Genomic DNA, 20,770 nt, shown 5'->3' on the forward strand with positions numbered 1-20,770 from the left:
TTCATGTTTGTGTTCTAAAATGTGCTCTGATTTCATGTCGCTTCGCAAAAAGCAGGGAAAGATATTGACTTAAACATTATACACACATTCTAGTTCTACATAGCCTACTTTTGTTGAGTAAACTAATCATTTGTCAAATGGAAAATAGAATATTTTATGTAAATATAAAATATTATATGAACAAAGCAGGCTAACCAAGATAGAAAAACTGAGTTTTAAACTATTGTAAAGCTGCAGATGACCATTCAGCTATTGTCAGGATAGTGGTTAACATGGTGCTGAGTGTCCCCTGCTGAAAGGATCACACACACACACACACACACACACACACACACACACACACACACACACACACACACACACACACACACAGGTTAGTCATCAGTTTCCCGGGCAGAACCCCAGAAAAAGAGGTTTCCTTGAACAGTGACTCTCCTTGTTACCAGCATCTGCAGTATACAGCTTCCAGCAAGGTTTCACTGTTACTGGAACTGGAAGAGATGGTGTCAAGAATTCAAACTATTCCAATGAAAAACTGATTTAGTAATTCGATACCAGTGGGGTGTGTTGGAGTCTGAAAAAATAATACTAACTTTATGAGTATGGGAAGTTTGAAGTTGCACTGTTTATGATAGATAAACAGTTTTCTCTAATTGCAGTTTTGAACTAGCCTCGTACGAACCATCCTGGTCTCGCGAGCTCACATTGTGTTTCACTACACGGTATTCGTGTATCGAAACAGAATGGGAGCTCGCGAGATGAGGATGGTTCGTTCGAGGCTAGTTTTTAACCATGTCACTGTTGGACTTCATAATACATATATACTGTTGGGTCATTCTAACAATTGGTCCCAAAAACATTTTCACCTCATTTTAACATTCTGTCATAAAGAGCACATGTTCAACTTAATTTCAAAAACAGTTCTTCCTATCTCAATAGGTTAAGTAAAAAGATGACTATAGTAAGTGCCAAATTAAGTAAAAGGGTTGACGATTTCATCTTAAAATCAGCAAAAGAAATCCCCTTGTGATAAGGGGAATGGAAGCTTGTGTGCAAAAGGGAGTGGCAATTGAATGCAAGCTTCACCCCAAAAAATGACATTGCTAAAACATTTCTGGCCTGTCTATCTACGGGTAACAGGGTTGACGTGTAATGCTCAACCCACTCAGTTTCCCACCACAAAACAGAACATGTCCAAAAGGAGTAGAACCAACTCCCCTGCTTTTAAACTAGGATTTGACTACTAGATGTTCCATGTTTCTTTTTTTATATATTTAAAATGAGATTTCAGTAACAGGGTTGACCTTAAAATGAGGGTCACACGTAAATGAATCACTAATCAATCACATGAATACATTTGAATCTTCAGAAATGACTTTGTCAAAGCAACAAAATAACTAAGGTGTTAGAATTATGGTGTAATTTTTGGGGGATTAAATGGGTTGAATTCTTCATAGAAGTGACAAGGGGTTGATGGAGGTGTGCAGAATTTTGGCACTTTAGCAAGCCTTTAGTCATATTCAAATTCTGATTTTTTAAATTATCCATGTGGTCTAAATTAAAGGGTACTTTATTTAAAATAACAGGCTTTTACAATTCAATAGTTGTGCACAATTTCTACCTAAAATATCAAAGGGACACAAAAGGCACTTTTCGTGGAACAACCCTGTTATGTACATCAACAAAATATCAAGAAGGTATTTAGGTATTAAAGGTCCAATGCAACTGTTTTTATCTCAATGTCAAATCATTTCTGGGTAACAATGAAATACCTTACTGTCATTGTTTTAAATTAAAATGGCAAAAAAAGAGACAAAATAGCTTCTTTAGCAAAGGGCAATTTTCCAAGCAAGAATGTTGCTAGGACTGTCTGGAATTGGTTTGAGTGGAGAGGGGAAAACTGAAAATAAGATGTTATTGGCAGAGAGGTTTGGAACTCTCTTTCTGATTGATCTATTAACTAATTTACCACATGGTGATGTCACCATGGAAGGTCAAAACTCCATCCCACTAAAACAGGCATATATTTCAGGTGGTCTTGTCAAACAGCTCTTACATTAAAGGGGCATTATCAATAATCCTTTTCAGAATTTCACAGTATTTCTCCAACCGTATAGAGTTGAAATATACATATAAAACACAGGAAAAATCTTGTTTTTGACTGTACTGGGCCTTTTCATTTATTTAACGTCAACATATTTCATGTTTACACATTTTCAATGTTGACTTTTTTAATTACACTATGTTTAATGTAGCATAAAGAACAAGATCATTGCTATGTCATATGTCTTCTGGCTCTGGCCTATGCTAGCTGCCAGTATGACCTATCAACCACCACTGTAGTGAACATGAACGTATACAATGAACATAGACATAATGTGTGTACATAGTATACAAGTACACATTTTTACATAAATAGTTATTTGGACTGAGTTTGGAGTTGACAAAATAGATCTCTGAGAGTATAATTTATTGGGGTACAGTAATGTGAACAAAAACAAAAGGATATAAATAACCAACCATATAATGTCAAAATATACACCGGAAAATTGTCTCGCAACTCACTGATGTCTCAAGCTCTGGTGTCTGTTGCAGCGCCAATGATAAGTTACCACCTACCAAATAAAAATGAAAAGCAAAAGCAAAAAAAATATGGAATTCATCAACAGATGGTTCATATAAATTACTGTAGAAATGACCACATTTCAAATAAGTACTCTTACAACCGATACAGATCTTGATGTAACCGGTACATACAACTTGTAAAGACAAAAAATAACTTGACACAAGCGCCTATACTTAGAGGGCATACAAGCAGGAGGTAGCGCACCATCTGTCTAGGGCTGTGTCCGAAAATAGAACTCTATTCCCTATATACAGTAGTGCACTATGTTTGAGCTCTATGGGCCCTAAGTTAAACCAAGTGCACTACATAGAGAATAGGGTGCCATTTTGGACACACCCAAGGTGTAAACGTCCAGCCTTGTTGTACAACAGATTCAAACATGATTCAAACGTGAATGAAAAAACAAAATGGCCGCCCGAACTGGTGGTTGACCTTCAATTGATGTTGCAATATGAAATCTCTCACGCTTAATCCACAAGCTATTGCACTCTTAGAAAGTTTTGGTTGGACAGTGTTCCTGTCACAAAGGCCATGGAGCTTTCCTTCGGATAGCTAGGCCCCTTCTGAGGATGGATGAAAGGGTGTATATGGGGGAGAAGGAGGAAAGGGGTGGGAGGTACAGGATTTGAGTTTGTTTTTGAAGGGTGTCGTGTGGATGAGTCCTATCTTGAGTTCAGGGACCAACTTTCCAATGAACCCAAGCAACTTTTGAAAAACAAAACAGAAAAACAGACACACGTTATACATTTATTTGACAAATATTTGTATACACTGCTCTCCTGCAGCCATCTTACACTAAGCTGGCCTAGTTTCCTATGGATTGAGTTCTTCCGCAGAAGTCTACCATCGATTGAACAGGGTGTTTGTCACCATGTGGGGGAGTAGACCTGACAAACTCTGCTTGGGCTTACATTCTCTTTGGTTTGGGGAGCAGACATTTTGGGTTGCTTATGGCATGCTTCATAGTTCATATTTTGGACAGGCAGGCTGGCGATAGATGACCTCACAGAAAGCAGACAGGTCCCACCTCGAGGTGTAGCAGGTGATTGGGCTGTGACGATGGTGGTTCCTGTATGTCTACGATAGGGAGCTCGTAGCTGTCCTGAGTATGGAAGAAGAAGCGTGACTGGTGCCAGCTGCCATCTTGGATCTAAAAGGGAAAATATACAATATGAAGCAATTGACACACAATGGTTAATGCTGATCTAGGATCCGTTTTGCCTTTTAGATTATAATGAATAAGATTACATGGTCAGGGAGGACCTGATCCTAGATCAGCAATGCTACTTTGAGATGCTTTATGAATACACACCCAGTTCTAAGGTGAAAGAAACATACAGAGGGCGCTACAGAGGGTAGTGCGTACGTTCCAGTACATCACTGGGGCCAAGCTTCCTGCCATCCAGGACCTATATACTAGGCGGTGTCAGAGGAAGGCCCAAAAATGTGTGTCAAAGACTCCAGTCACCCAATTCATAGAATGTTCTCTCTGGTACCGCATGGCAAGCGGTACCGGAGCGTCATGTCTAGGTCTTTAAGAGCTTCTACCCCCAAGCCATAAGACTGCTGAACAATTAATCAAATGGCCACCCAGACTATTTGCATTGACCCCCCTACCTCTACTGCTACTCGCTGTTTATTATCTATGCATAGTCACTTTACCCCTACCTACAGTACATGTACAAATTACCTTGACTAACCCCCGCACATTGACTTGGTATATAGCCCACCTCATTATTGCTATTTTATTGTGTTATTAAATTTTTTTTCACTTTAGTTGATTTAGTAAATACTTTCTTAACTCACATTTTTTTAAACTGCATTGTTGGTTAAGGGCTTGTAAGTAAGCATTTCACTGTTGTGTTCGGCGCACGTGATAAATAACATTTTATTTTATTTTGATATCTCTTCCTCCCTCCGGCTCCTTACCTTGCACTCGTCTGGTAGAGGTTCAAGTAGTGTGTCTGCCTCAAACATCTGTCCGTTCCATCCCCTGAACCTCGGTGGTCTGTCCCGGTACTCCTGTCCTGGGCCGTTAGCGCTGTAGGTGTCTGTGGGGCTGAGGGGCAGATCACTCAGACAGTGGAAGGTGATGTCCTGACTGGCCTCTGTGCTCAGAAGGTGGAGGAACTTCATTTGGACCTTATGGACCCCGAACGACAGCTGTGGGGCAAGCAAAAGAAGGTTAGGGGATGGAGAATGGACGGGACGTATCTGTTAATGTATCGCTCTCTGTCCCTCATTTACAATTCCATTTTACAATGAGGAATATTCCGGTCTGTGTTATTAACCAAGGTACGGGGTTCTTGCTGCAAGCACAATGAGTCAAACTGGCTGTAATAGAAGAATACTTAATGATTAAACGGTTTCTTTCCATTCATCTAAGCCTCTGTAATGGGTTTCAAGACAGACAAGGTTAGGAAACTACTGCTGTATATAACTGACTTTTATTCATGGGAACAGCATCCTGATATGATGGAAGACATTGGTATGTATGGCTATGATGACCATTGGTACATATCAAGCAGTGTGTTAGCTCAGCTTTCCAAAATGATGCGGGAAAATCTACTGTGTCTGGGGAGAAATTACCATATCGAGTGCACAGACAAAAGTACTTCCAACATTTCATAAACTCTCATTGATTCTTTTTTATCACACATAGACACACGCACAGTAACAGAGGTTGCCCTAGTGGTGGAGGTTCCAGTGACGAGGCAGACACTTTGATACGGTGCAAACTCAGAATGAGGGTGTTTATTTACGGCGGCGAGGTGATGCCGGCGGAAAACTGTACACATCCTAGCAACTTTGAGAAAAAAATATTTTATATCAGAGTTGTGCCTGTTGTTCACACGCCCTCTCTGCCCTCTCATTGGCTAGAATGGTCCCACCTGATCTTGCCTCCTCCCAGCTGCCTTCCATTTTTGAAGACTTTTCTTTTCATTGTTAGAGCGGCCACTTGAGTATCTGGTCGATATAATGGATAACCTCCCGTCGCAGCAGGAGGCTACGTTTGCAAACAATTCTTTAACTTTACATAGCGATTACCGAAACCTCACTTGAATAGTGACATTGATAACAAAAATGCATGATAAGAAACGGTAAATGCAGTGCGACAAACGGTCGGCGCCAAAACCAAATGAACTGCCGGCGAACTCTCCACCTGCGTTTCTCTCTTTTCCAGGCTACATCAGCAACACCGAAGGACAAGGCATCACACACATATTACATTCAATAAAGGGATGTGCATTTCATAAACCCATAAACCGTTTCCATGTGTGGTTGTTTAATATGTAAACACACACACACACACACACACACACACACCGCAGATTGTCAACATCAATGTGTGTCTGTGCAGATGTGACAGGAATCAAGGAAACGGTGACGGCACCGGCTGGAACTTCATGGCCATTTCGCAATGAAAGTGGCAATAACAATTTACCAAAACCCCCTTGTACAATACTGCTGAGGTTTGCAGAGGAAAGGAAGGACAGATGTGTTCGTGAAAATGCCCCTACTCCTCTGTGGTTGTGCCATTGCAACCAGGCACATGTAAATGTGTTCAACTTTAAACCTAGAGAAAAATCGGTCTTTTGAATTAATACTGCTATGGATCTGCTGGAGGCCCTGTGATGATGGAGTGCAGTAATGGAGTGCAGTGCTAGATTACCTTGTTAGAAGCTACTGGGTGGAGACAAGTCTGCCCGCCTGCAGTGAAGTTACAAAAGACCACAATGGCGTCTGACTGACATCCCAGGTTAGGGTCGATCCAGAACAGTCCTATAGGCACCGCAACATCCAACCCCAGAGAGAAAGAACACAGTCATACGAATAACAAATACTTACTATTCTACTAAATAGAAGTTTGTAGATTATTCATAGAATATTGATTCATGGAGATTGGGACAAAGTGTCCGTGACATCTGGATAAGTTCTGTGAAGCAGTTTTAGGAAGTTTTCACCATCAGAGAGCTGGTGTTGGCAGTCCAACAGGTCCTTACAGAACCGTGCTGGGTTCTCCCGGGTTCCCAACGGCTTCTTCATGCTCTCGATCACACCGCTCAGGTAGCGCAGGGTCTTAAAGATCTCTGCGTTGTGGTCTGGGAGGGACATCTCGGTGTTCTGGTAGGTCTAGGTTAGCAGGGTTAGCATAGTTCACACAGGTCATAGTGTTGCAGCAAAGGAAGAGGTTAGAGGACAAAGCCATAGAGACAGCCAAACCAAAGCATGGACACATGGATAGAACACGCATGCAGATGATCAGACATGAATACATGCAGACACATGCATACACAAGTGTGCATGCACAGAAGCACAACCCGTAGTCATCCACAGAAACCCCATGACATACGATGTTTGGAAAAGTTGCATTGATGTTTTGTATGTGTGCCAAGCAAAGTGTTTTTTACATGTGTACCAATCAATTAAACGAGGTTTATTTGGAGGCATGTTCCCACACACGTGGAAAGGCAGAGTATAAAATAGCAAAAAAAGAACAGGAAGATTTTTGTTAATATTTTTTTTTATTGTAAAATCAACACTTAACAGTGACTGTATTTACAGAGGATGTTGACTACAGTTATCTCATTTTAAAATGTGCAATAGGTTGAGTGCTTTACCTCTGTCCTTAAGGCACCATTGGACTCCAACGGAGAGTTATACTCGATTCGTCTCTGAGGGTGCAACACCAACAAACGCAGTTTAGTCGCATAGAAGAGCAGTACACCAGGACCTGTATCAACAAATCTACAAATTCTTCAAAGTAGTGGGGGGCATATTAATCAATGTCATTAAAAGCCCCTCCCTGATTACCACGTAGTGTACATATTGCATAAACAGAAATGCAATGACATTTCAGCTTTGTTGTTTTAATTTCATGGTTATAGTTCTAAATGGCTGTTGAAAGCAGCTCACACAGGGAAGGAAAGGCCACACAGATAATATACGGTATGCTCTGCTACTATGCTACCGCTGGCCCTGCAGCCATGAGACTGTTGCTTTTTCCCATTCCTTCAAAAGCCTTATCTAAGCTTAGGCTGGCACCAAGCCTAGGGCAGAGACAGAGAGAGAGTGGGGGGGGGGATAGAGAGAGAACGAGAGAGAGACAGAGAGAGATACAGAGAGATACAGAGAGATACAGAGAGAGACAGAGAGACAGAGAGAGACAGAGAGAGACAGAGAGAGACAGAGAGAGAGAGAGAGCGATGCCTAGGGCGAGCATATTTGGCACACTCCAGATTTCTGTTGGCCAGATTTTGTGTGAAACTCAGCGAGATACCATGCCCTTCCCCTATCCAGTCTTCCCGCTAGTCTCTCCAAATCAGCTAAACACCCCCGCCAGTCTTTCTGGCAATGAGGTCGGGCAACTTCAGTGCAACTGCCCCCACACACCCATACCTGACCTCTCCTCTAATCTCTACATGACCACTTTTAATCAAACAAGTGCACTCATAACCAACAGGAACAGTGGCGTTTGGGTGAATAACGTCAATATAAAAACGTTGGCTCGAGTGTTTAGAACTGACTATAAATCACCGACATAAATCGCTGACATAATGGATGTAAGCTATACAATGGTTAAACAGTGGGTTCCAGACAAAGACAAATGATCGATTACGATGATGTAATTGAATGACGATCTGTGAGTCAAACAGGATACTTACGGCCAGGCCAGGAGCACCTGGGAGACCCTGGGAGAGAGAACACAGACCGGATTTTGACACACACATTAAATAAAGAGATAAGACAATAAACCATAGAACTGTCAAGCAAACTGTATGAATTAGGTCAGTGCCTCTGGAGCCTTGCCGACATACACAACTCCGGTAGGTAGTATAAAGGGATATTGAAGCTGGTAACCCGCTGGCTGTTGGATCACTCCCTACAGACTTCCCCACAGGCAGCTTGGGAGTTTAAACCGGCAACCCTACGGCTTCCGGCCCACCTCTCTAACCTCAAGGCTACCGCCGCCCCACTCACTAAGAGAGGTTAGGACATAATGTAGTAATGGGAGGGGAACACTTACTCTGGGACCTGGATGTCCCTGTGGTCCCTGGGGTCCCTGAGAAACAAACACAACATCATGGTGTTACAATGGCGTCCAAGCAATGACAACACAATGTTTAGCATATCGGATGCACCTGCAGTACTCTCTAAACTTCACACAAAGATTGAATATATGTTGATATAAACATTATACGTTTGATATAATATACCTGTTTTAAACCAATCCTATCATAACATAATCATGAAGTACAGTCAGAAGAGCTGAAGAGCTGCAGTCAGTAGCAGGGGTTTTGTCTGTTGAGGGCTCTGCTTGTGTTTCTGTAATGGAGCTCTATCGCCCCCACTGGCTGATGAGGGAACTGACACCACATCACCACAACAGCAGCTGCAGCGGCAGCAGCCTTCAGCAGGCAGCTGCTTCTTATTAGTGTGTGTGTCTCTCTCTACTGTGTGTGTAACTGTCTATGAGTCTGAGAAGCTTAAAACAGTTCCCTTGGCAGAGTGGGAGCCGTAATAGAGAACAGTATATACAATAACCCCCACAGAAGATCCCAGCGCTAACACTATGACACAGCATTTCCTGCACACTGTTTACATGAGAGGCAGAAAGTACAGTAAGGCCCCATGCGTGGCTCGCTGTGCACTGGAAATCACTCTGCAACAGCTACCTTCATCCTGAGTCTACCCAGGCACTGTGGCCGTCTGCTTTTAACCTCGGAATACACAGACCGTCACTCAAGTTCATGCAAAGCAAACAAGGTCACGGAACTAATGGGATCATTTGTCTACACACACATACTGTACAGGAGGTGTCACCTTAAGTTTACCATTTAAACACCTACACATCAACTTGTGGTTTTCCTAATGCTTACTGAGTGTAATGGATTATATGACTATGCAGACATCTCACCATTTCCCCATGGCTCCCCTTTGGCCCCCTCGGTCCCTTTGAAAGAGAAAATATGACTTTGGAATACAGTGGTTTCTTTTCCGAAGTACAGGTACCCTCGGTTCTTTTAACTCTTTTATTCCTGTAGTATAATGCCCATATAAACACAAGTAGCAGACTTGTAACACACCACCAGGTAAGTGTGACTAGATTGGACAGATCACATTAAAAAAAAAGATGGAAACGAACACTTGAGGTTTGAACTTATGGCTGGGTTTATGGCTGAGGAGTCATGAATACACACGCTCTTTCTCTAGTCTGGAAAGATGTCTGACTTTGACAGAGCGGATTATCAATTCATTTTGGTATATTTTGGCCTGACAGTTACGGACAGTTGAAGCGGGAGGTAGCCCAGTGGTTAGAGCGTTGGGCCAGTAACCGAAAGGTTGCTGGATCAAATCCCTGAGCTGACAAGGTAAAAAATCTGTCTTTCTGCCCAGAACCCACTGTTCCCCAGTAGGCCGTCATGGTAAATAAGAATTTGTTCTTAACTGACTTGCCTAGTTAAATAAATGTTACCATTCAAAAAATAGCAACACATCAACAGAGAGAAGGGATAGTGCCCAATCTTAAAACGGATCATTGAACCTGTCTCTCACATGCGTGCAGTCACTGTGTATAGAGTCAAATTGGCAGATAGACATGCACATGGACACGTGCTCACACACACACACACACACTGGACCTACAGGTTTCCCCATTGGGCCAATCATCCCTTCTGGACCAACAGGTCCACTGAAACCCTGAAACAGACACGTAGAGGAGAGATCAGCACACACACCATGTATATACATAATGTATTGCAACAGTAAGTGCTAATTCTGTACTCACCAGAATGCCAAGAGGACCTTTAGGACCAGGTATGCCTTTGAAACCCAAATCTCCATTTGGCCCCTATGGAAAAACCCAGAACACAGTCTTTTGTTTGTAACAACCCTTTTTATTTGTCAGTGGGGGGAATAGAATAGCTCATTGAGAGCAGGCAAGGGTGATCAATGTCTGTGGTGATCTCTCAGAGCCTCTGACTCACCTTAGGTCCTGGAAACCCAGTGAAGCCGACCATCCCCAGGTCTCCCGACTCTCCCTGCAAGCCAGAGACACACACACACACACTCTGATGCAACCGGACCACAAATGAAACACACACCTCAACCACAAGACAAAGAGACTCTGATATAACTGAACCACAATACCAACATAGAACCCCCCCAAAAAATACACTCTCACTGAACCACAAATTGCTCTGATAACTGAACAAACCTCTTGCCGCCTCAAAAATGGAGTGTGCACTGTAAAGTTTGTAGGCTATGTTATGAAACCATTTAACCTAGTTTGTTTCCCCTCATCATAATCCCCCTCCCTGCTACAGTATGTGTTCCAGACAGGGGTTTTGTCTCTGGTTTGGTCTCTGGTTGCCCTCTCATCCACTACCCTGTCTAACTCCAAGGAACCCGCAGATCCCTCACACAAAAAACTGCGGCACAAAGACTCTGTCTTACTGTAGACCGTAGCACATTGGGGCTTAACTGTCTGAGCAACCCGTAGGTCTGTCTGTCTATCTTTCCTCAGCAGAAGCGAAAAAAAGTTATGTGTTTGCACAGTTCAATCATCCACATCTTTCGGCCGGGTCCATTTTCTCTAACCAAGAGGTTAGGCCTTGAAACTCTCTTCCCTGTAATACGCACGGTAAGGAGATCCAACCGTAGGGGCTTGAACCAGGTCTCTATTTCACCAGCAGCAATGGAGGTGGTGGCGCGAAAGAGAGATGTAGGGAGGGATTGAGGGAAAGGGGATGGATGGAGGGAAGGGATGGAGGCAAAGGGGAGGGATGGAGGGTGTTTTTGGGGGCGAGTGATATAAGAAAAATGGAGCACCTTGTTTTTCGGTCCCTGGAGTGAGAGTCTGGTAAGTCTTACATAAGCCGGCCTTGCCAAGCGGAATGTTTCCATTCCTTGTCTCACCTAGATCATTTGTAACTCGACTCGGGCGGAAAACTGTGAGAGACGCACATTTTTGACCCCACCACAGAGCCCCTACGGCTATATATAGAGCTTCCAGGTAATAAAGAATGTATGTGATAGGGTTTTTAACCCGTTTCTAGGGCAACAGAGCAGAGAGAAAAACTAAACACCTTATTATGAGCTCATCTTTGAATTAGTGTCAAAGCAGTACATAACAAACCAACTTTCTGTGAAATATATATATATATATATATTTGTTTTTATTTTTTTATTTCACCTTTATTTAACCAGGTAGGCCAGTTGAGAACAAGTTCTCATTTACAACTGCGACCTGGCCAAGATAAAGCAAAGCAGTGCGACACAAACAACAACACAGTTACACATGGGATAAACAAACGTACGGTCAATAACACAACAGAAAATCTGTATACAGTGTGTGCACATGAAGTAAGGAGGTAAGGCAATAAATAGGCCGTAGTGGCGAAAGAATTACAATGAGGATGTGCAAGTAGACGGGCAAGCAAATATAGTACCTCAACACATTGCTTAAAACTTTGGTGAGCTGTTGATGTCAAATATATGACTCTTTTAACAAACTGTGACCAGTTAGAGGACAGTTGGCGATATTCTAAAATGACTGGATGGACGGGGAGCACTCACTGGTTGTCCTTTGAGTCCTGGGTCCCCTATTCTGCCTTGGTCTCCAGACGACCCCTGCATGCCTTTGATTCCTGAGGTTCCCCTCTCTCCTGCCAAGCCAGGCTCCCCCTGGAAACAGCACATAGAGGTCAGGGGTCAGAGGTTATAGGGTAGAAGGGAGGCCTGGTCCCAGATCTGTTTGTGCTGTCCTGCCAACTCCATTAGTCATTGTGTCATGCCAAACACCATAGGAGTTGGTTATATAGTACAGATCTGAGACTAGAGTAAGACTGTAAGGTTGATGGTGAGGAGTCATAGGGGTAGGAGGTAACAGGGTGTGGGGTGATACGATGGTATTCGTACAATGGTACTGATACGATGGTACTGGTACCTTCTCTCCAGTAGGCCCCCTCTCTCCGACCAACCCAGGCAGACTAAGTTCCCCCCTGCGACCAGGTAGTCCTGCTGCCCCCTCTTGCCCCACGGTGCCCCGCTGACCCTGAGGAAAGAAAGCACAGAGACACAGTCAACATGGGCACACCAAATTTAAACTCGTTGACATGCTGAAAGGAAAGAATGAAAAATCCTGCTAAACAAATGGTATGTGTAGCCAGTGACTAAGTAAAAGTGACATTTAATCAGCACTGATTCATGGGCCAGGTTCTGTATTTGAAAAGTCTAATAAATAATTCATGAATACGATATTGATCAACTTGTCTGTCTGTGTCTGAAAAGAGACATTGACTTTGACAGTCAGACCTTAACTGGCTTTAACAGTCAGACATTGGCGTTGACAGTCAGACATTTATTTGACAGTCAGCCATGGCTTTTTTTTTGTTGGCATTTTATTAGGATCCCCATTAGATGTTGCAAAAGCAGCAGCTACTCTCCCTTTGGGTCCAAACAAAACATAAAACGTGACGTAATACAGAACATTAATAGACAAGAACAGACATATCAACACGTACACACAAACTATCTAGGTCAAATAAGGGAGAGGCGTTGTGCCATGAGGTGTTGCTTTATCTGTTTTTTAAAACCAGGTTTGCTCTTGATTTTAGCAATAATGTCCCTCTATAATACGGTACGCTTTCTTGAATTTGTTCTAGATTTGGGGACTGTGAAAAGACTTTGACAGTCACACATTGACTTTGACAGTCAGACATTGACTTTGACAGTCAGACACTGAATTTGTGACAGTCAGACATTGACTTTGACAGTCAGACACTGACTTTGACAGTCAGACACTGAATTTGACAGTCAGACATTGACTTTGACAGTCAGACATTGACTTTGACAGTCAGACACTGAATTTGATAGTTCAGGACATTGACTTTGACAGTCAGACATTGACTTTGACAGTCAGACCACTGAATTTGTGACAGTCAGACATTGACTTTGACAGTCAGACATTGACTTTGACAGTCAGACACTGACTTTGACAGTCAGACATTGACTTTGAGACAGTCAGACACTGAATTTGACAGTCAAGGACATTGACTTTGACAGTCAGACATTGACTTTGACAGTCCAGACACTGAATTGATAGTCAAGACATTGACTTTGACAGTCAGACATTGACTTTGACAGTCAGACACTGAATTTGACAGTCAGACATCGACTTTGACAGTCAGACACTGAATTTGACAGTCAGACATTGACTTTGACAGTCACACGTTGAATTTGACAGTCAGACATTGACTTTGACAGTCAGATCTCTAAACAGTGGCACTTAAGTAGGTCTTCACACTCATAATCTTTCTTGACAACTTGCTTCAAAAACGTCCATCAAAATGACTGACTGTTGTTGAACTGTTATACCGCACTGAGCCGCCGACAACCACAGTCGTTTCCCATTCCAACTGCAGGCCAGCGGTGGCCCAGCGCTGGCTGCACGTACAGCAGCTACTGTTCCTGGCTCGATCGCCGGCCGTGAGGCGCGAGGATAACTCATGACGCCGCCAAACGCTGAGAGAAAATGATCCCTCCAAAACGGCAGGAGAACGTGGTTTGGAATTACAGAGGTCTAGGTTTGTTGGTAGAACCTCAATCCCTGGTCTTGCATAAGGAGGGGTAATGTAATTGTCTTGTTTATCAAATCAGTGAGGGATTTAATAAACTCTGGCTTGGATACTCAGGACACGGCATACCCATACATACTTATTCATACACTACCCACTCAAGTGGGACTAATAGGCAATAATGTCCCATCCTACTACACAGTAAGGGCTTTGGTCTGAGAACCACATTGTTCTTTCTTAACCAGACATGTTAACCCACCTGCATTAGGTCAAATGTCAAATAACTGTAATACATAAACCTCTTTGTTTTTAGCATTACTACTCTGGCTAAGAGGCTTGAGCAACTAATGTCCCACCTGCACCCAATGGAATGAATGAGGGAGAGACGATGAGAGAGGTTTTTGAGCAAGGAGGCATGGGAGACTGAGCGAGAGAGACAGAGTGGCAGAGAGGAGAGAGAGACAGAAGGAGACAGAGAAAGACAGAGTGATAGACAGCTAGTGGTCATACTGTTTTGTCAGTAAGAAGATACTAGGTCTGGGGGATGGTGGTCAGGTCAGCGGGACACAGAGGCTGGTCTATGCTATGGTCCTCATCAGTCTCCTGCTTATTTTTCACTAATAACAAGGGCTCTGACACAGGTTAGACCCACAGAGAGCAGGCTCCAATAAAAACAGCTGCTGACCAGGAGGGTTACCTTTCACTGGTTATGCATTTCAACCAATTCTTAACATGTACACCGAGGGAGAGGAAGAAGTGGAGAAGAAGAGGAAGAAAGAAGAGGTGGAGGATGAAGAAGATGGCGATGATGGTGATGAAGAGTTGAACAAGTAGAGGAGGAGGAGGAGGAAGAGGAAGGGGACAGAGTGTACTGTAAAACGTTCCGGTAAGTCTGTCCCTCCAGGGTAGCTGAAGCAGTCATGTACAGTATTGTAGCTATGTGTGTAAAATCACCATGGCTGTTTCCTGCTGGGATCTCCCTCTCTGTGTGAGAGAGTTTGTGTGTTTTCACCGTAAATACGTCCCTCCCTAACTGCCTCTGTGCTACCAGACCTGCTTCTTATGTAACTGACAGACAGGGTGGCTAATACTGAAGGGCCTACACTGCCGGTCTGGCTGTCTGGGGAGCAGGGGAAAGGACATCATGCATAAAATCCCTGCATACTCAGGGCCGCCGGCGCTGCAGACTTTAGTATAAAGAATCCCATTGAGCTCTGACCACAGAAACCCAAACAAATCAAATAAGCCATTTAATGACCAGTCATTTTCTGCCGAATATCCTTCAGCACTTTAAACACAGCTGGTGGGAGCAGGGCCCGTATTCATAAAGCATCTCAGAGAGTAGGAGTGTTGAACTAGGATCAGTTTCACCTTTTAGATTATAATTACTGGACAGGGTGGACCTGATCCTAGATCAGTGCTCCTACTCTGAGACACTATAAGAATACGGGTCCAGAAGGAGAGGGAGATGGGAATGGGAGGGTCAGCCATATTGAATCCATTAAAAGCTAAATTTATCCTGTGATATGTGGATTTAATGGATTACAGGAGTCTTTCATCCTGATCGCAGTCTAGCCACACTCACATTTCTAATGTGTTGTCTTAATCTACTTAATAATGGGATAATCTCATAATTTTATTCGGTACATTCTTTAGTTTGTCCTTTGTTGGAGATTTCCTGTGACATAGCTAGTGTTGTGATTACGTGTTACGTGGCAGGAGAAATAGACGAGTGAGGTTTTTGAGCAAGGAGGCATGGGAAAAATACCATGCTATTGTTTGAGGAGAGTGCACAACAACAAAACACTTTTATCATGGCAACTGGTTTGATACATTCACCACTGAAGGTAAATAATGAATTTACACTCAGTAATCTTGCTCTGATTTGTCATCCTGAGGGTCCCAGAGATAACATGTAGCATAGTTATGTTTGATAAAATCCATTTTTATATTAAAATGTAGAAACTGGGTTCTATAGTTTGAACCCCTGCTGTCTCTGGCCCCACCTCCCCCCTGCCCGGCCATCTAGATGTGTGAAGTTGAGTGTCTTTTCTGTAGGGAAGCTAATTATCTATCATGTAGGACATTCCTGGGAGTGTGTAAACTTAAATGTTTTATTACCATAGCATTTTTGTATGTTCTCTATAGTTATGTACCTGAAATGTATCAATTGACCAATTCGGCACATTTGGGCAAACTACTGGCAGACTTGATACAAAATATTAGTGATATAGTGATGTAATTCTTCACTGGATCAGGCTGAAACTTTGCACACACACTGCTGCCATCTGGTAGCCAAAATCTAAATTACACCTAGACTCCTATCTGAATGAATGGCCTTTCTCTTGCATTTCAAAGATGATGCAAAACATTTAAATAGAAAATGTATTTTTTGGGTTTGTATTATCTTTTACCAGATCTAATTTGTTATATTCTCCTACATTAATTTCATATTTCCAACAAACTTCAAAGTGTTTCCTTTCAAATTGTATTTTATTTCACTAGGCAAGTCAGTTAAGAACAAATTCTTATTTACGATGACGGCCTACCTCGGCCAAACCCTAATCCAGACGACGCTGGGCCAATTGTGTGCCACCCAATCACCAGTTGTGATCCAGCCTGGAATCAAACCAGGGTCTGTAGTGACACACGCCTAGCACTAAGATGCAGTGCCTTAGACAGCTGTGCCACTCGGGTGCCCCAAATATGTATCCTCGCTTCAGGTCCTGAGCTACAGGCAGTTAGATTTGGTTGTAATTTTAAACGGAAATTTTTAATAAAAAAGGTCCTATCCTTAAGAGGTTTTAAAGGTAAAAATTAATTAAAAAGGTGGATCGTAAAAATCACTCGGATTCAGACAGCGTGTCAGCCTGTCAGCCACAGAGATTTAACCATGCTGAGAGAATGGCTCTCAAAAGTTAAATTACTCAATGCAATAAGCCCCTGATTTACTGTGACCTACTGTATAGCATGGAAAGGGCAAGAGTTTATTTAGGGCTAGATTGAACCAGAATTTGGGTTTATAGGAGACGCTGAATATGGCGATTCTCCTTTAAACTCAGGAAGTATCCATTCAACTTGCCATTCACCAGCTTTCCAGGCGTAATAATGGCAAAATACGTTTGGTACTTACCAAAGAGTGGAGCTTCGATGAGCAACTATTTTCATTACTGCCATTATGGCCAGTATGTACTTCCAAACAAGGTCTAAATAAAAAGGTACGTGCAACTGAAAAAAAGGCTTTGTCTGGAAAGAATCTAAATCGTGTTTTTGCGCACCTCTTCTGCAATATTAGTAATGGAAATAAAATACACGGAATAAAGCCTATCTAGAAATATACAATCACTGTAAAAACATACCCTATATTGGGCTGGATCAGCCCACCTGTGTGTGGCAGTAATGAGTGATTTTATTGGAGGTGCAGAAGAGTTGGATTTGGTGCACGCGCACTTGGTCAAAAACAATACATGGATTCTTTCCAGACAATACATTTTTTCAGATGCATGTAACTTTTTATTTACACATTTTTTGGAAGTACATACCGGCCGTAATGACAGTAATGAAGATAGCGAAACTCCCTTCTATGGTAAGTACTGAACGTATTTTGACAATATTAAGCTTGAAAAACTGGTGAATGGCAAGAGTCGAGATTCTGGTTCAGGGACAGATTATAGGGCCCCATTCTGTCTGTGTATGTGTGTGCGTGTGTGTTTATATATATATATACACAACCAGTCAAAGGTTTGGACACACCTACAAGGGTTTTTCTTTATTTTTACTATTTTCTACATTGTAGAATAATAGTGAAGACATCAAAACTATGAAATAACACATATGGAATCATGTAGTAACCAAAAAAGTGTTAAACATATCAAAATATATTTTAGATTTTAGATTCTTCAAAGTGGCCACCCTTTTCCTTTATGACAGCTTTGCACACTCTTGGCATTCTCTCAACCAGCTTCATGAAGAATGCTTTTTCAACACTCTTGAATGAGTTCCCACATATTCTGAGCACTTGTTGGCTGCTTTTCCTTCGGTCTAACTCATCCCAAACCATCTCAATTGGGTTGAGGTCGGGTGATTGCGGAGGCCAGGTCATCTGATGCAGCACTCCATCACTCTCCTTCTTGGTCAAATAGCCCTTACACAGCCTGAAGGTGTGTTTTGAGTCATTGTCCTGTTGAAAAACAAATGATAGTCCCACTAAGCGCAAACCAGATGGGATGCCGTATTGCCGCAGAATGCTCTGGTAGCCATGCTGGTTAAGCATGCCTTGAATTCTAAATAAATCCCGGACAGTGTCACCAGCAAAGCACCCCCACACCATCACACCTCCTCCTCCATGCTGCACATTGGGAACCACACATGCGGAGATAATCTCTTCACCTACTCTGCGTCTCACGAAGAGACAGCGGTCAAGTTTGGACTCATCAGACCAAAAACAGATTTCCACCATTCTAATGACCATTGCTCGTGTTTCTTTGCCAAAGCAAGTCTCTTCTTATTGGTGTTCTTAAGTAGTGGTTTCTTTGCAGCAATTCGACCATGAAGGCCTGATTCACGCAGTCTCCTCCGAACAGTTGACGTTGAGATGTGTCTGTTATTTTAACTCTGTGAAGCATTTATTTGGGCTGCAATCTCAGGTGCAGTTAACTCTAATGAACTTATCCTCTGCAGCAGAGGTAACTCTGGGTCTTCCTTTCCTGTGTCGGTAGTCATGAGAGCCAGTTTCATCATAGCGCTTGATTGTTTTTGCGACTGTGTGTGTGTGTGTGTGTGTCAGAGGAGGCTGGTGGGACGAGCTATAGAAAGACGGACTCATTGTGATGGTTGGGATGGAATCAATGGAACGATATTAAACACATCAAATATATGGAAACCACATGTTTGACTCCGTTCCATTGATTCTATTCCAGCCACTACAATGAGCCCGTTCTTCTATAGCTCCTCCCACCAGCCTCCACTAGGGTGTTTGTGTGTGTGTGTGTGTGTGAGGGACAGGATATGTAGACTGATCACTGCGATTTCGGACATTTGAAAAGGTCCCGAGACCGTCGATATATGCATTCCTCTGCGCTCACCGTAAAAGATGGTTGCCCAGCACAGGGAGCGAACTCTAGATGTGTTGAGCCAGTGTGCACTGCTTAGACCCCTGCGCCGCTTAGACCCCTGCGCCATGGCAGTTCACAATGTTCTAGCAAGCCGTGAGAATACTGAGAATATTGATGATACCTGATGGTAATTTTGTTTTAAACCTTCCCCAAACCATAGCCCTAATCTTAACCACTTGAAATTAAACTTAACCCTTTGAGTTGTTTCTGTTTTAACCCTGTAACCACACATAATTAACCCTGTAACCATGTGGAATTAACTCTGTAACCATGCAGAATGAATGCGTCAAAAATAGACGTTCATCCATAGTATGTTGAATTTCGAAGGGAAACTATGAGATCTTTTTGGGATATGATGCCTACCTGTCGCCCAGCCTTCCCTGGAAAACCTGGTAACCCAACTAGTCCTGGGAGACCGTCAGTTCCAGCGTATCCCTCCATGCCTCTGGGTCCAGGTAAACCAATGGCCCCCTGGGAAATACAAAACAACAATATCAGACTCAATCTGTCAAGTCTCCATGGAAATACTTGTAAAGGCATTAGCTATGGGAGCTAACCTGAATATTCAGGTCTCAGCCAGACAAGGTCACGTATCACTAGTGCAGTTGATCCAACCACCTATGCTACGACACACTAACCCTCTCATCTCCCAACCTTTTCCAGTCCCCCCAGTGCCTCCTCCCCCATTAATTGGCTGTATATACATCTACCTTCAGAGACATCTGGAATTAAGAGATGCATTCCTGACTGGCAGTGATGGACTGGGTTCTATAACTGTTTTATGGAAAATAAAGGGAAGTTCATTTCGACCTCAACCTATTGCCGTGTTCTAATGTTGTACAGACTGACTATGCTGTATACTGCGCTGAACATTCTGTCTTGCTACTTCAACAAAACAAACCCAATGAAAGGTTACTTCATGGAGAGTATACACCACCGTTCAAAAGTTTGCGGTCACTTAGAAATGTTCTTGTTTTTGAAAGAAAAGCTATTTTTTTTGTCCATTAAAATAACATCAAATTGATCAGAAATATAGTGTAGACATTGATAATGTTGGAAATGATAATTGTAGCTGGAAACGGTAGATTTTTTATGGAATATCTACATAGGCGTACAGGGGCCCATTATCAGCAACCATCACTACTCTATTCCAATGGCACATGGTGTTAGCTTATCCAAGTTTAATTCCAAGTTTAATTCCCTCTTTCTCTCTTTCTTTCTTTCACTCTCTTGGAGGACCTGAGCCCTAGGACCATGCCTCAGGACTACCTGGCATGATGACTCCTTGTTGTCCCCAGTCCACCTGGCCGTGCTGCTTCTCCAGTTTCAACTGTTCTGCCTGCGGCTACGGAACCCTGACCTGTTCACTCTGATTACTATTATTTGACCATGCTGGTCATTTATGAACATTTTAACATCTTGGCCATGTTCTGTTATAATTTCCACCCGGA

At 42.8% G+C, this 20,770-nt stretch overlaps 1 protein-coding gene across 1 annotated transcript in view; it reads right to left on the bottom strand.

Annotated features, from left to right (window-relative positions):
• Nucleotides 1-1,552: 1,552 nt before the first annotated feature.
• The window catches only part of LOC111971228 (collagen alpha-1(XXIV) chain-like), a 180,747-nt gene continuing 161,529 nt past the window's right edge, over nt 1,553-20,770 (bottom strand). The window contains exons 46-59 of the mRNA XM_070445997.1: nt 19,683-19,790; nt 12,576-12,683; nt 12,206-12,313; nt 10,615-10,668; nt 10,416-10,478; nt 10,274-10,327; nt 9,546-9,581; nt 8,655-8,690; nt 8,293-8,319; nt 7,249-7,302; nt 6,592-6,760; nt 6,300-6,409; nt 4,556-4,789; nt 1,553-3,776 (exon numbers count right to left, since the gene is read on the bottom strand). Of these exons, the coding sequence (XP_070302098.1) occupies nt 3,630-3,776; nt 4,556-4,789; nt 6,300-6,409; nt 6,592-6,760; nt 7,249-7,302; nt 8,293-8,319; nt 8,655-8,690; nt 9,546-9,581; nt 10,274-10,327; nt 10,416-10,478; nt 10,615-10,668; nt 12,206-12,313; nt 12,576-12,683; nt 19,683-19,790 (1,308 nt within the window). The 3' untranslated portion in view covers nt 1,553-3,629. The remainder of the gene's footprint in view (nt 3,777-4,555; nt 4,790-6,299; nt 6,410-6,591; nt 6,761-7,248; nt 7,303-8,292; nt 8,320-8,654; nt 8,691-9,545; nt 9,582-10,273; nt 10,328-10,415; nt 10,479-10,614; nt 10,669-12,205; nt 12,314-12,575; nt 12,684-19,682; nt 19,791-20,770) is intronic.

This window comes from Salvelinus sp. IW2-2015, linkage group LG13 (genome assembly GCF_002910315.2).
Source record: "Salvelinus sp. IW2-2015 linkage group LG13, ASM291031v2, whole genome shotgun sequence".
NCBI classification, from domain to species: Eukaryota; Metazoa; Chordata; class Actinopteri; order Salmoniformes; family Salmonidae; genus Salvelinus; species Salvelinus sp. IW2-2015.